The following is a 16,293-nucleotide window of genomic DNA, read 5'->3' as shown; positions in this document are numbered from 1 at the left end:
CTTACCTTTATTTGATTGCAATCTGACTTTATATTAAAGGAGCAGCTTTGAAATATACTGCGCACAGTATAAAACAAGTTTTTTTGTCATTTCATTATCATTCTAGTATTTAGTCATTTAATTCAGTTTGTGTACGAGACATTAATTAAATAATCCAGATGATTTCATTACATGCTAACGCAGTGTAATTGTTAGCAGAGATTCACTTTCATTTTTGCCCGGTATCAAAAAGTCCCCGAAAAGCACGTTTTTTGCATGACGGCGTATGACGCAATTTGTACATGTATCATATTGCATTCAAGCTAAATTCAAATTCGCTTGTCCAATGAAAGCTCTGCCCCATAATGCACTGTTCTCTTTACACTTCTGAAAAATGGCGTATGCATATAGTTGTGCTTACAAAATTCGTAAACATATTTATCGTCATAAATGTTCAAGATTATTTTTTTTTAAGTGATGTAACTTTATTGGATTATCAGATTAATGTGCACATTAGAAAAGCGGTATGTATCATGTTATCGATACGATTCGGTTTATATGCATGTATTTTCGGATGACAACACAGCAGGGTAATACACAGGACCTGTATTATAGGCTATACTATACCTGTTTTTATAGCCCCCTGCAATAAATGAACTCAAAACTTATAACGGGATCCGTTTATAACGCTGTTGCGTGGCTTGGACCCCGTCATCTGCGTTATATTGGAGTTACAGTGTATCATGTAAACTGAACCTACACAAAATAATAAATTACCTCGGCAACTTTGTACAATTGCAGATGGAATGGCTTGCAACTGGTGCCATCTTGTAGCTGTATCCAGCGTCGCACCCAGAAACCACCAGTGTCACGACCAAACTTGTCTAAAAAAACATACCAAAAAGGAAGACAAAGATACAGAGGATGACATTTTTTTTTTTTATCATAACCATGATAACCAATGGGGTAGAAATAAATTGACCAGGTAAGATTAAGTACAATTTTTTTAACCTAAACACTATGACCCAAAACACACAATTAGACCTGACCACATTGACAAACACTCCATTTGACCTGACCACTATGATAAACACCATTAGACCTGACCACTATGACAAACACAAAAATTGACCTGACCTCTATGACAACACATGCCATTTAATCTGCCCACTATGACAAACACACACCATTTGACCTGACCACTTTGACAAACACACACCATTTGACCTGACCACTTTGACAAACACATCATTTGAACTGACCACTGTGACAAACACACATTTGACCTGACCACTTTGAAAAACACACCATATGACCTGACCACTTTGACACACAATTTAACCTGACCACTATGACAACACACTCCATTTAATATCACCATTTGACCTCACCACTATGACAAACACACACCATTTGACCTCACCACTATGACAAAAACACACTATTTGACCTCACCTCTTTGAAGAACACACCATTTGACCTCACCACTATGACAAACTCACACCATGTAACCTGACCACTATGACAAACACACACCAGTTGACCTGACTACTATGACAAACACACACCGACTTAGACCACACCACTATGACAAACACAAACCTTTTAACCTCACCATTATGACAAACACACACCATTTGACCTCACCACTATGACAAACACGCACTTTTTGACCTCATCACTTTTAAGAACAAATATTTGACCTGATCGCCATGACAAACACACATTTGACCTCACCACTATGACAAACGCACACCATTTGACCTGACTACTATGCTAAACACTCACCATAATACCTTACACTAATAACCTGTACACGTAAGTCCAAACTTTTGATTTTCCTCAGACTATAAAAGATAAACCTTTCAATTTTTCTTTAGGACTGGTAACTTCTATTGTTTTTATGTAAGTTGGTAAGATAGGTTCATGAGTTTCATTGTTAAAATGACATTTATGTAAATTAATTATTGATACAATAAAAAATGTACTGCTTTTGTAACAACATTTACATGATTGTATATCCAAAGATTCTTTAGAGATGAAACTACCTATTTTGATCATATTAACATATCTCATAAAACAAATGTACGGTGGCATAAAGGGTAAAGGGGACATAGGAAATGTTTTATTTAATGGTCTCTATGACAAGCCCATGCGATAGCTATGACCTGCGCACCGGATAGCTATGACATGCGCACACTATAGCTATGAAGTGCGCACACGATAGCCATGACGTGCGCACGCCATAGCTATGATGTGCACATGCGATAGCTATGACGTGCGCATGCGATAGCTATGACGTGCGCACACAATAGCGATGACATGCGCACACCATAGCTTTGACGTGCGCATGCGATAGCTATGACATGCGCACGTCATAGCTTACCAATCATAAGAGGTATCAGATCAAAACAGGTAGCGTGTGCGAAAGCAATAATTGACTATCCTTTCACAAGGTTAAGTCATTTACACCAACACTCTTTCAGGGATTGGGCCTATACTGCCGTAACTGCAAATATAGCGACAGTTTATTCCTTTTGATAAAAAACGCCATTTTCAGTACAGAATAGAATGAGAAGAAAGTTCTGTTTTGATTTTTCCTATTAAATTATCTATAACAGTACTAGATCTCTGTATGGTATTAGAAATTTATTGTATTTCTGCGGATACTGTAGTGGTTTGGCGTCTACATTCTGGACGGCGAGATTTATCAATGTTGGAACGTTTATAGCTGTTTTGTTGACACCACTTACCAGATTAAGTAACCTTTTGAGCCTTGAGCCAAGTTGAGACAATTTTTGTGCTTAGTCTGTTAGAATGTATCAGATTCTATATGCTCTTATATGAACATTTCATGTGCACATGATGACATGTCTTATTAGTTATTACACTTTCTTCTGGTGTTAAAAGATTTAAAATACTTAAATACAATTAAGTGCTTCTTATTAAAATATTATTATATTTTTTTCACAGAAAAATTCCAGCCACTTAAAATGTGGTAAATAAGAGAAATATCTATGGTCACAAAAGGTACAGAGTGCTGCTAAAAAGGGTCAGGGGGGAAAGCCGCACCAGTAAGGTGAAATTTAGTGAAAGGTAGAAAATTAAAATAGGTTTAGCTTTAGCTGGCAAAATCCTTCCGTAATTAAATAAGAGATAGAGTTGCTGTTCATGCCTTCTGCAGAAGTAACCAGTCTAATACCGCATCTGTTGAAGTGTCAAATGCCTTAACAGAATTGTGCTCTAAATGAAGAGCAATCGTCAGGGAGTAAAGAGACCAGGCTTCAAACCTGGAAATTTATCTGCAGAAAGAACGTCGAAAAAAGTTGAACTTGGTTGGATGGATTAAAACGAGAAGTCAAAGAGCCATAAACAAGTGAGGCAGACAGGTGGGGGAGGCATTTGACACCTGACTATTGATAAAACACTGGCTGTCCAGACACTGTAAGACCATGCTAAAGATACCTTTTACCCTTCCGGCATTTCAAATCGTGGATCAATTGACACATTTTACATAGAAATCCGAAACTTTCAGGGAATGCCGATAGAAATAGATATGAAAATCAATGATCTCTACATCGCGTCATAATTGAAGATCCTCAGGAAGTATATGTATACCAACAAAAAGACAGAAAAGTTTGTGATAGAAGTAATTATGAGTCATTGTGCTTATACTGGAGTTAAAGATAATACATGGTTGATGCCGGGATGAAAAAAGTTTATCCAGCGAGGCTTAGAAAATTAAAATAGGTTGAGCTTTAGCTATCCCTATTTTTGTTTTCATGACAGACCTGAGGAATTTTCTACTTCCCAGTTCAAACTATGTGTTATATGTAACCAGTTTCCAGTAAATTGCATTTTGTAAGCACTTTAATTAAATATTAGCTTAAAAGTGTTATGTTTAACGACAAGTTTATTACTCTTTTTTGAAGTCTGTTTGTTTTTTCAATTTTTTTATTACATGAAGGGATAAAACAAATCCGTAAAATGTTGGCCAGTTGTCAACTATGCAGGCATCTATGGCTATCTGATTGACACGCCATGCCAATACAAGCGCGAGAAAATGAGAGCAGTGAAATCTCTAGATGGGTACAATTACTTTATCTCTGGACATGTGCAAACGTGCTATTGTAACAGAATGAGTGAGGACGTTCCTGTGTGCTATCTAAAAGCCAAATTTGCATCTTAGCAGAGGGTGAACGACAAACAGCATGACCCATGGGTCTGCCTCAACAAAGAGAAGGGATATGTTGTGGCTGCACATTGCATCTGCAAAGCAGGGTGAGTATTGTTATACTAAAATGTTGTAAACCATAGTAAAACAAGACTATTGCCAAGCAATATATGTCCTCTACCGGCTCCACCATTGTCAGAATTTTTTGTTGTTGTTGCCATAGCAACTATAATTCTTGATGTTGGAACGAAATGAAAAGACGTGCATAATCTCAATATTGCCATCTGACCATGTTTCAAGTTTCATTTAAAAATATGAAGAACTTTTAAAATATCGCAGGATCCAGAATAGTGTGACAGACAGACAGACTCACAGAGTGAAACCGGTAGGGGACAATAAGCATGGTTTTAAAATGATGTCCACCATAGCAAAATAAGCATGATTTATTTTTTCACCTTTCTTGATAAATGTCATTAATATTTTGTGAGATTCTAACTTGTTTACAAAAAATCTTTCTTTCAGATTGGAAGAGGCATGAAGTCACATTGCTGCAATGTTGTTCAAGGTCGAAGCAGTTGGCAGGTTTAATTAGCAAGGAGTCCAAGACAAGTTTAGCATGCTCTTGGAACAGATCGTGGCGTAAAAAGGTAAGTTAACTGTTAGGCCTTTATTGAAATGAAACATTGTAATGTTTATTATTTAAGGGTGCAGTATCGCTATTACTTCACATTAAAATGCAAAGATACAAATTAAGGAAGAAAAAAGACATCCTATTTAATGAGCAATATTTGTTTTTAAGGTCACTGCTCATTGAATGGTTGACATTGATTTCACCAAACCAAAATATGGAAAAAAAGACCAAGCGAAAGGTCAACCAAAGAAAGCCAGTGGAGGTAGCAGGACTCACTGCAGAAGAACAGAAGAGGGCCCTCAAAGAACTGAGGATTTGTCCAACTGCAGGTTGTCTGTTTAAAGGAGTCTGACACAGACAGTGCATCAAAAGACGAAGATCTTCCCCCAGTAAGTTTGCGCTTAAATGAATATTAACCATTTTGTTAACGTAATTGTACAATAATTTCAAATATTTAATTTGCCACATAAAGATTTATGTAAATAAAGTTTGGTAATGTACAAATATGATGCAAATATGATATGATTTCAGTTTATTTTTTTGCCCCCCAAAATAATTCTTCATCATCCTGGTTTTGAGTGACATAACCAAATGGGCACACTCAACACTCAAAGTCAGTGTTAACCGTCTGATAAATAGAAAACACAATTATTTAAATTTGCGCGTTGTTCAATAAGTCATGTTTTGAAATGCTTTTTCAGCTATTGACATGTTACCGTCAACTTAGTCACGAGGAGTGTACTGGGAAAATGTTTGACTGTCGATGTGCGGATTTCGTGAAAGATTTTTCAGTCACTGAAGTCCAGTGTGAAAACCTCCAAAAAATGATGCCCTGCCAAAGCCAGAGTTTGCTGTGAAAAAAATTATGAAGGGACAGATAACTGCTTCAATTGTGCATGATAACAAGACATTGAGATTGACAACCTCACGCGAGAACGTATTGAATAAAATATGGAAAGTGAAGCACACCAATCTTTCAAAGGTTGAAGTGGTTGCTTTTGGAAATAAATACGAGCAAGAAGCGAAGAACATGTACGCTGCGCAAAAGGAAAAAGTGCATGAACTGTTTAAAGTAAGTGACTATAGTTTGATTGTGGATAGGCACTTTCCTATTTTTGCAGCAACACCAGATGGACTTCGATCATGTGCCTGCCCTGCATGGTGATGGACTGCTAGAAGTCAAATGCTCATACAAGCATAAGGAGTTAAGTGCGACGGACATTTTGGATGTAGACACTGGGTTTTAGTTGGAAAAGGAATCTCTCCATTTGAAAAGAAATCAACGATACTACACGCAGATACAATTTCAGATGCGTGTGTGCAAAAAGAGCATTTTGCAACTTTGTTGTGTATTTACATAGAGGTGTTCATGTACAGACAGTCCAGTATGATCGAGAGTTTGTTGAAGGTTTAGTGTTTCAATGTACATCCTTTGCTTTGGATGAACTTGTGCCAGTTATTGTCCAACAAAAGTTGTATCAAGAAAAACACAATAGCATGAAAAGTTGTTTTCTCTTTATTTAATTTTACAACAGAATTTGCATTTTAATAAGAACATTATAACAATTGAATGAATGTAAATTATTATGCTTAACTGTTACTTTATGTTTTTGTTGTGTTCTCTGTAAATAAAATGATTAAATATCATTGAGTATTAGCTCGCATATTTGATGCTGCCTGTCACATATTTAGAAACTACTTAGAATGTCCAGGCCCCATTTAGGTGAGCGATAGTAGGCCTTTAAGACCCTCTTGTTTTCTTGCTTTCAAATGTAAAGAATGAGCAGCAGTCACATGATTTTATGTGATCATCCGGTATGCAAGAATAAATGGGAAGATAGCGTCTAGCAGCTATCAACAGAAAACTATTATTTTGAAGAAGGCATCACTGGCAAATATTCTCATCACTCATCATTTGATGATTTCATTTTGATGTGTTTGTTCTTTTTCTATGCATGTTTGTGTTCATATTTTTAAGGCAGCAAATTATCAGAATTTTAGTCTAAATCTCATAACATGAAATATATCCCTTTTTTTTAAACAAGGTCCCATAACTCTTGCCTATTGCTTGTCTCCACAATAAATGGACAGGAGCTTGCCATATTAATAACTATTAACACCTTTAAAAACTATTTTAATCAACGAAATAAACTCTGACATGATATGAATGCAGCCCACATGAGAAGGCCTACGCTTTCTGCATGGAACTGAAAATCCAATAATGGGAAATGTGCTTCTCTGATTGTTACCCGGACTTTAAATTGATTCACAACAGTTGAAATAAACTGGTCCTAAGCCAACATTAATTTCTTATTATAACATGAATGACTTGATAATAAAAGACAGATTTTACATTAGAGGATATTGCTCCCAATCTCAGGTTCAGGTATAATAAATATCATGTAAAAGACAAAGTTAAGGTGGACCATCTTCAGAACTCAAAAGGCCTGAAGTGCTTTTCACCTTTTATGTTTAGATTTTTGAAACTTTTTTAACCAACAACACATTTCTGTAGTCAATTGATTATAATCTGGCTTGTGTGAAACAATGAATCATGAGGAATATTTTGCAGAAAGCACTTACTAAAAAAAGTAATGACAAAAGACTTTTCCATGTAGGTTGAAAGCACTGACCAGTCGCCAAATCAGAGACTGCTCCATCACCTAGTTTTTTTTCTATTATAAAACCCTCATTCAATTACTGCGATAAACAGTATCTGATTGGCGGATCTGTCAGTTTGATTGAAAGTTGGTGATTGGTCAACTTAACACTCATTCACAGTTGTTGAAGAAGTTTGAACACCTGACTTAAAGACAAATAAACAAACAGATCTGGATTTATATGGAAATTTCTCTCCTTAAAGAAGGCAAGGTAATCTTAATAATATTAAGATTATGATTTGTTTTTATACCAGTAATGTGTATTTTTGTTGATAAAAACAAGAAACAAGACACATACAAGTGGGTTGGAAACCATTTCAGACAAAGTATTTCATGCTTATGGATGGTCACAGAGGATGATGAAGTTTGCCTGTTGATCAGTGTTCAGGATTTGTTGTTCATCCAAGATGAAGAAGAACGCCTAGTCAGCTGTCTGCAAGGGTTCACAAGAGATTGGTTACAGACATTTTTGCAGTATGTACAAGCTTTTTGAAAAGCGCAATTACAATTTATATGTATACCATGTGGCAAATAATAGATACGAGTATATTGATGGAACTATTCGTCGGTATACCCACGCATCCAAAAGATAATCCTATAATTATGGACACATGCTAATAACATCCTATCATTGGTGGTAAATCAGTGTTACGGTTACAAACTTTTCAATTAATTTTGACATTGACATAAAAGGACCCAGGAGAACCAATTATAAGCAATTACGGACGAAATGGGGGTTAATAAAGGTGAGTAAACTTTTTCCTACTTCATTTCTAAGAAATATTTTGTTCTGTTAAATTCAAAATGGCAAGTGAAAGTATGCCAAGTCCCAGGCATAGTGGAGGGAATTATAGAGAGCGCAAGTTAGATTTATTGAAGATTTCTTTGAGGGATTTAGAAAATCCATGGAATTTATTTTTAGGCGTTATTTAGTTCAGAAGATTCAGTCATTTTGCAGTGGTTGCGAAAGCTTGGAATACTTTCCTCATTTGTGACAAAATGCAGACGGTGTAGTTTGCGGAAGAGAGATGACTGTTAAGATAAGAACTGTGAGAAAAGGAGGTGAAAATTTTCGTTGTAAGAACAATCATATTCACGTAAGAGCAGTATTCACAAACTCTTTTTTTAGAAGACCAGACTTGAAATCCAAGATTGTCTTGTATTCATCAAAAGCTTGACAAGAGTTCACTGTATCTGAGAGCCAAGTTCAGTGGAATGGACTATAAGAAAACGGCAGTCAACTGGGCATCGTACATGGGAGAACTGTTAAAAGAACATTTCTAAAGGCACACTAGAGAACTGGTTCTTTCTGGAGAAATGGAGATCGAGGAATCACTGTTTGGACGGCGAGTCAAGTACCACAAGGGGAACCCAAACAAGGGAATGAAAGTATGGATATTTGGAATGTTGGACAACGTGATATTGTACCCAGTTGCGGACAGAAGTAAAGAAACATTGCTGCCATTAATCATTCGCCGCGTGGAGAAGGGTTCCGCTATCTACAGTGATGGCTGGTTGGCATACATCGATCTGAATGAACTAGGATATCGAAATTGCTTAATTACACCTTCAACAAGAGTGCCAAACTGTCACAAGATACGCCCGTTTTAAGGCTTTGGACAACTTGATAACTTTAAAATGACCCATTTTTGAACTTGACCTACATATCATCTAGACACAACTTCTGACCAAAGTTGATGAAGATCTGATGAAAACTACTTCAATTAGAGAGCGGACACCATGCTAAATGATTGAAATGCACTAAGTGACCTCGTGACCTAGTTTTTAACCTTGCATGACCCATATTTGAACTTGACCTACATGTAGATATTGTCTAGACACAACTTCTGACCAAATTTGGTGAAGATCGGATGATAACTACTTCAATTAGAGAGCGGACACCATGCTAAATGCTTGAAATGGTTTAAGTGACCCTGTGACCTAGTTTTTGACCCGGCATGACCCATATTTGAACTTGACCTAAACATTGTCTAGATACAACTTCTGACCAAGTTTGGTGAAGATCGGATGAAAACTACTTCAATTAGAGAGCGGACACCATGCTAAATGCTTGAAATACACTAAGTGACCCTGTGACCTAGTTTTTGACCCGGCATGACCCATATTCGAACTTGACCTAGATATTGTCTAGATACAACTTCTGACCAAGTTTGGTGAAGATCGGATGAATACAATTTGAATTAGAGTCCGGACAAAGTGGCGCCGTTGAAAATGCACTAATTGACCCTATGACCTAGTTTTTGACCCGGCATGACCCATATTCGAACTTGGCCTATATATCAACTAGATGCAACTGCTGACCAAGTTTGGTGAAGATCGGATGAATACAATTTGAAATAGAGTCCGGACAAAGTGGCCCCTTTGAAAATGCACTTATTGACCCTATGACCTAGTTTTTGACCCGGCATGACCCATATTCGAACTTGGCCTAGATATCAACTAGATGCAACTGCTGACCAAGTTTGGTGAAGATCGGATGAATACAATTTGAATTAGAGTCCGGACAAAGTGATGCCTTCCGCCCGCCGCCCGCCGCCCGCCGCCAAGGGGTTTCACATAATACGTCCCGTATTTTATACGGGCGTATAAAAAGGAAATACCTCGATATTGCAACAGGCCAGACCATCTCTGTCAATACCAACAAAATTGAAGGGGCGTGGAAGCATGCCAAGGACCATTTTCGCAGGATCGTGGGGACAAAATTGGGGAAGATTGAGAGCCATTTGGCAGAGATTATGTGGCGAGTTCAAACAAAGGGGGATGTTTACCAAAAATGTGGAGAGCTGCTGGCAGAAGTCTATCCGCTCGTGACCGCCACAGATTATCAGTATACAACTCCACTATTTGATTCTAGTAAAGGGCCTCCTCCTCAGGGAGATTGTGAACATGGTGAAGATGAAGGACTGACAACAGATGAAGATGGTGCGACAAGATTATGCCAATGTAAAGCAGGGCTGACACTTTGTCCTCATGGTTAAGTGACGCAAAATGACAATTGCCAAAGTGAGGAACAACAGTTACTGGCAACAGAATGGGGAATCAAAATACTGTAATCATTTCATCTGACAGCGAGGACATGGATAATACATTACAGCCTGAAAGTCAAGAACAAGGACCATCTACCTCAAGAAAAGGCCCAAACATAAATAAAAAGGAAATGTACCAACAAAACTGACAATGTATGCAATCCAGAGGGTTACAGACAACTTAAACAGGAAGGAAAGAAAGTAAACAAGCGCCGACCAGCCTCAAACCAATATACGAAGTCAGCATTTAAATATGACTTTGGCTCAGAAGACGACGACTTCGTGTAAATAATAACTGTGGATATAGCTGTAAATAATAAAACAATACAACTTTGCAATCGTTTTGGTATAACAAATTTAATTATACGCCTTTGAAAATATTTACATGGAATAATGTTTTTTGTTATACCACTGTTCTTTCACAATAATGGCAGCTGTGGAAGTCAGAGACTCCCCTACAGCAACAGAGGGTCCCTGTAAATGAAAGCCACCATCGACCAGCAAAACAGTACTTTACAAGGTCAGAGATATCTATTTTACTTCAAAGAAATTGGAAGCACAGAAGCTGATGGATGCATCGGAGATTGTAGCTACTCCAACTGTGCGCAGAGCAAATGGCACAAAAGCTACACAACCAGACTTTCTTGCATTCTGCAAACAGGCAAGTAATGCCATCCTTAAAAATTATTTTGTTTGGCATAACCCGATCGACCCACTAAAATCGGACCGACTGAATTAATTTTTTTTTACTTTCCAAAAAAAAATTTTTTTTTGCTCGCCTCAAATTCTTTCTGCTAAATTTTTCCTTTCCCCTTTTTATCCTTTCCAGTTATTTGCGTCAATTAAGTGAATGCTCTTTCAATGATATCTAGAATAGCAATGAACAAAACGCGAACCGGTATTTATTTGAGTTGCGTATTTATATGACATATGCATATGCGATTAATTAGACTTTAAATACAATTACACCGCTCCTGCTTTTTCTCGTATCCTTTTAATTAAAATACGCTGCTGTCGTTCAGGATAGTTTGGTAGTAAAAAAACAAATTTATTAATTATCACCGTTCAATTTAATTCGGAAATCGGCAGAGATGTGTAATATTATCGCCATATAACTAATTATTTAATTATCACTCTTTAATTCAGATCAGTAAATATTAGGTAGAAAGATAAAAAGTGGTCAGCTTAGGAATATTTATTGATGGGTATTGTCACGTTTTGTTTCATTTGTTTATCTCTTTATACGACTTTGCAACCAGCCGCTATTTTGAAGGCAGATTGCGATATTAAATGTGTATTCAAATTATACAACATCTGTGCATGAATGACCCAATATTATCCGATGGCTGCACCCGTTCTCAAGTTTCATTCAACAACTTTATGTCATGTGTAAGCGAGCTCAATGTTGATTGGCCAGCTACCATGTGCACTTCAATAACAATAAGGTCAAGCGATGTCTAATCGGGTACAGACCGGGTTTCGTTAACTGTTCGAATTGGCAACACTTTCATTGAAACAAAGAGACAGATATAGAAAACTAGTCCGGATTAAAATGGTGGATGTTTTCAACGAAATTTTACTACATTTTCGCATTGTCGCAGTTTAGATTTTTCTTGAGCCAAATTCTCAATATTTTCGCAAATGGCGAACGCCTGCGGGAGCATTGCGAACGTGTTATTATTGGAATAAATGCTCACATTACAGGGCTCGCGCTGTCGTTTGCCATTTGCGAAATATAGCGAATTTGGCAAAGAAAAATATAATTTGTGAATATGCTAAAATTTCATTAAATTTCATTGAAAACATCCGCCATTTTAATCCGGATTGTTTTTTTAAAATTATTTTTCTCTTTGTTTCCATTAATATTTTGAAGTGCATATGGTAGCTGGCCAATCAACATTGAGTTCGCTATCGGGTAATATTGGGTCATTCATGCGCAGATAATGGAATACACAGTTGATATTGTCGTCTGCCTGCAATATAACGTCCGATGGCAAAAGTTGTATAAAAAATAAGAAATTGAAAAGAAGCGTAACACTCAAAAAATTATTTTTAAGCTGATCACTTTACAACTTTCTACCGTCTATTGATCTGAATTAAAGGATGATCATTAAATAATTAGTTACATGTCGAAGATGTTACACCTTTCTGTTCTTGATTGAAATTAAAATGTTATAATTACTTCGTTGTTTTTTACTCACAAACTATGCAATTGTAAAGTAATATGTCAACCAAATAGTATATTAATTACGTATTTGCTAGGTTACTTGTTTTCATTTTTTGTAGTCAAACGATATGCACATTTTATTTCATGTGTAAAATGCGTACAATTTTTCGGACTCTCGTTTTCGGATAAAGTATTTTTCGTCGATTATATTATATTTTTCGATGTTCTTTATAAAAATATAGACTTACGAATACACGTGCGGTGATACGGACGGTGCAGAAAAATCTTTACCAATTTCCTTTCATGCGCCAGAAGACTTGGAGCTTTATTTTTGATAATTACCTTTCAGTTTGGTATATGTCGGAGTTCAATGTCAGAAAAAAAGACCTACCTACCTACCAACCCAAATTTACCTGGGTCGGGTTATGCCAAACAAACAATTTTTTAAAGATGGCCCAAGCTGAGTAGAAAACCAGCTCTACTATCTGTGGTTGAGCATTACCCAGACAGTTTTATTCTTACAGCTAGCTGATGCAAAGGACCTGTCCACACCTCTAACGGCTCTGCGAAACCCGGCTGTGATTGGTGTAACCTAAGGGTCAAGTTATGAAAGTATATTTAATATGTTTTATGATGCACATTTGTTTATCTTTCATGTATGTTGGTAAAAATGAAAGTTGTCTTTAATTATATTGATGTGCTAATACCAGAGACCCTTAGATAATGATCAAAGAGGATTCAGGGACACCGATAGAAAAATGGTTCCACCAGGTTAAGAGATAGACGGTTACAACATGTGTGAAATGGTAGGGGGTAAAGGTGTTGTACAATGCTGTGAGTGACAGTTGGGTATGTAGAAGATTTGAATGTGGCCAATGAAAACAGGTTGATTGAGACAGAAATTCTTGAGTGTATGAAAGTGATCATACCTCAAAATATCTGCACATCTGACTCAGTCGCCAGTTAATTATGGCATGGAGGAGATCAAACAGCTGGCTACCCACTTTGTGAGGCACATCTCAAAAGTGGAAGATGTAATAACGGAGTTCATGCTGTACAAAAGGTTGGTTAAAGGCAGTTACAGTAACTTCAGTGTTGTGCAGGTGACAACTATACTGATGAAAGCTGGAGATCTTCCAAACATGACTGCACTATTGAAATGTTGCATTGTGATTCCTATGAACAGTGTGCAGTGTGAAAGGGGTTTCAGCACCCAGAATAGGATTAAATCAAAATACAGAACAAGCATGAAGGAATCCACACTGGTTGACCTGATGCGCATCTCAGAAGATGGGCCAAAGCTCAGAAATTTTGACTTTAACAGGGCACTGGCCATTATTATGGAAGGAGAGGAAAGTGAAAATTGTTTAAAATTTGAAGAGACTCTCAAAGAAATACGTTGACTTTGTAGTAAAATAATTAGAGACTGCTTGACGTGTAGTATTAATTTCGTATTCAAATGTATGCTGTATTGCTTGAATTTTTATTTTTTCTGGGACTTGTGTATCAAGAACCAATTTCTTTCACAATTTATGCTTTTTTATTATTTATTTTTTTTCATTGACTTATGTATGTTGTACCGAAGTTGTGTTTATGTGATTATTATTTTAACTTACTATCATATTCCATTCAAGTTAAGATTTTCTGCGTATGCATGCTCTACTGTTGACTGTTGATAATTATATTCATTTGAAGAAAATAAAATGTAAGAAAGATGGATTTGTTTTTACAAGTTTTGCTGATTATCTTATAAATTGAAATACATGAAAAGATCTATGACGCAAATGTACCATTTCTCCCATAAATGTTACCACTTCTCCCTATTTTGGCTTTAGGGAGAAGTGACTTCTCCCTAAATTTTGAGCCTAGCTAGACCCCTGAGCATCACCAAGTTTCTCTTGAGAAAGGACTTGGCATTATAAAGACTAACACAATTCACAGATAAACCACAAAAATAACAATGTTGGAAAGTTAGTTTTCAAAGAAATTGTAAAGACATGGATGCCACACCCTCTGAAGAAATTGACTGTTTAATTAAGTGGTTGAGAGTTTCATGCAAAAGACAGGCTCTCAGCATGAAATCATCTTGTGCTCATGACCTAGATATGGCAGTCAAGCTCAATTAGCTCATTTGGAAAAGACTTAGATGAGAAATATGGCACAATTAAAAGCATTCATGCTGCAGTTAAGGAAAAATTTGAGACATTGTCTCAAATTAATGCGAAAGAGTTTGAAAACTGTATGAATTTAGTGACAAATTATTGGAAATCAACACACTAAAAGAAACCTTTAGGGCTTATATCCTGTATTGATCTACGTTCGTTCAACAGTGGCAGGGATCTGGAGCATGCAGAATTAGAAGCAACATGGCTCATATACTCTTGCCAAAGTGTAAACCAATTCTTTGCAGTGCAGTTTACAGACCACCAAAACAGTGTTATTTTTATGGAAAATTTGAAAGTGTATTATCATCTAGTACCCATTTTTCTGAATATGAAACTGTAATTTTGGGTGACTTCAACACAGATCATTCTAAATTTAGATCTTGTGCTCTTGTGTCAGCTTTTAAACATTTTATCAATATGTTTAGTTTAACACAATTAATATGTAATAGTACAAGAGTGTGCAACACCACTTCTACCACCATTGATTTGGTTCTAGTTTCGGACCCAGAGAAGATTTCACAGTCTGGTGTTCACAACTTTCAGTGACCATCACATGATATATTGTACCCAGAAGGTATCAAAATCATTCATAGGATCGCATAATAACATTTCAGCACATTCAATGAAAAAATATGACGGAGATTTTTCAAGGGAACCTTTTGGCTACGTATTGGAATCAGGTTTTATTGTGTGACAATGCTTCTGAAGCTTGGGATCTTTTTAAACATACATTTATGTCAGTGATAGACAATATTGGTCCTATTAAACAAATGAGAATTAAACAAAGGACTGAACCATGGATAGATTCTGACATTTTGGAGGCCATCAACCAAAGAGACAAGGCTTTTAGTAACTCCACAATTGATAAAAGTGCTGAAAATTTAGAATTATTTAAATTATTAAAAAATAAGTGTAAATGCTTAATTGATACAGCGAAAGAAAACTTCTTTACAGTCTCTTGAAGCTATCAAAAATGACTCAAAGTCACTCTGGTCTATTATTAAGAATCTTCGTTTACAATCTAAGAAAGGATGATCTTCCTCTTCTAATATTTGTCTTAACATTGATGGAAATATATGTTTTTTTTTTTTTTTTTTTTTTTTTTTTTTTGATTTTTTTTTTTTTATTCAATATAATACATACAATGTATACATGTATATGATCATACAACATAGTGATTGTACTAAGCAATAAAGTTCAGACATGTTATACAAGATATGCTAATATATCTTTTTTTATGAGAAAAGAAAAGAACAACAGAAGAATAGTTATGAAAAATGATGAGTTGTATAAAGTCGGAAGAAAGCATACTGGATTTGTGTGTTTTGTTGTAGATTCACAATGATCTTATAAGATTGAACAAAAAATATACAAAAATATTTTATAAAGATAAACTAACATTAGAGTGAAATGTATATAAGTGGACAAACATTATGAGAATTTAATCCGATTCCATTTTTGTTCAAAGCT

At 36.1% G+C, this 16,293-nt stretch overlaps 1 protein-coding gene and 1 long non-coding RNA gene across 2 annotated transcripts in view; both read right to left on the bottom strand.

Moving 5' to 3' along the window:
* LOC127872502 (RPA-related protein RADX-like) overlaps window positions 1-16,293 on the bottom strand; it is a 115,024-nt gene that overhangs the window by 9,610 nt on the left and 89,121 nt on the right. The window contains exon 9 of the mRNA XM_052415828.1: window positions 757-863. Within this exon, the coding sequence (XP_052271788.1) occupies window positions 757-863 (107 nt within the window). The remainder of the gene's footprint in view (window positions 1-756; window positions 864-16,293) is intronic.
* On the bottom strand, window positions 9,256-10,170 carry LOC127871042 (uncharacterized). The gene is made up of 2 exons (XR_008045067.1): window positions 9,543-10,170; window positions 9,256-9,385 (listed from the first exon to the last, which is right to left on the bottom strand). It is a non-coding gene; the product is annotated as an uncharacterized LOC127871042 (long non-coding RNA).

This window comes from Dreissena polymorpha, chromosome 3 (assembly GCF_020536995.1).
Source record: "Dreissena polymorpha isolate Duluth1 chromosome 3, UMN_Dpol_1.0, whole genome shotgun sequence".
NCBI lineage: Eukaryota > Metazoa > Mollusca > Bivalvia > Myida > Dreissenidae > Dreissena > Dreissena polymorpha.
The sequence above is the reverse complement of the archived record's forward strand: the minus strand, read 5'-3'. Positions and strand labels throughout refer to the sequence as shown.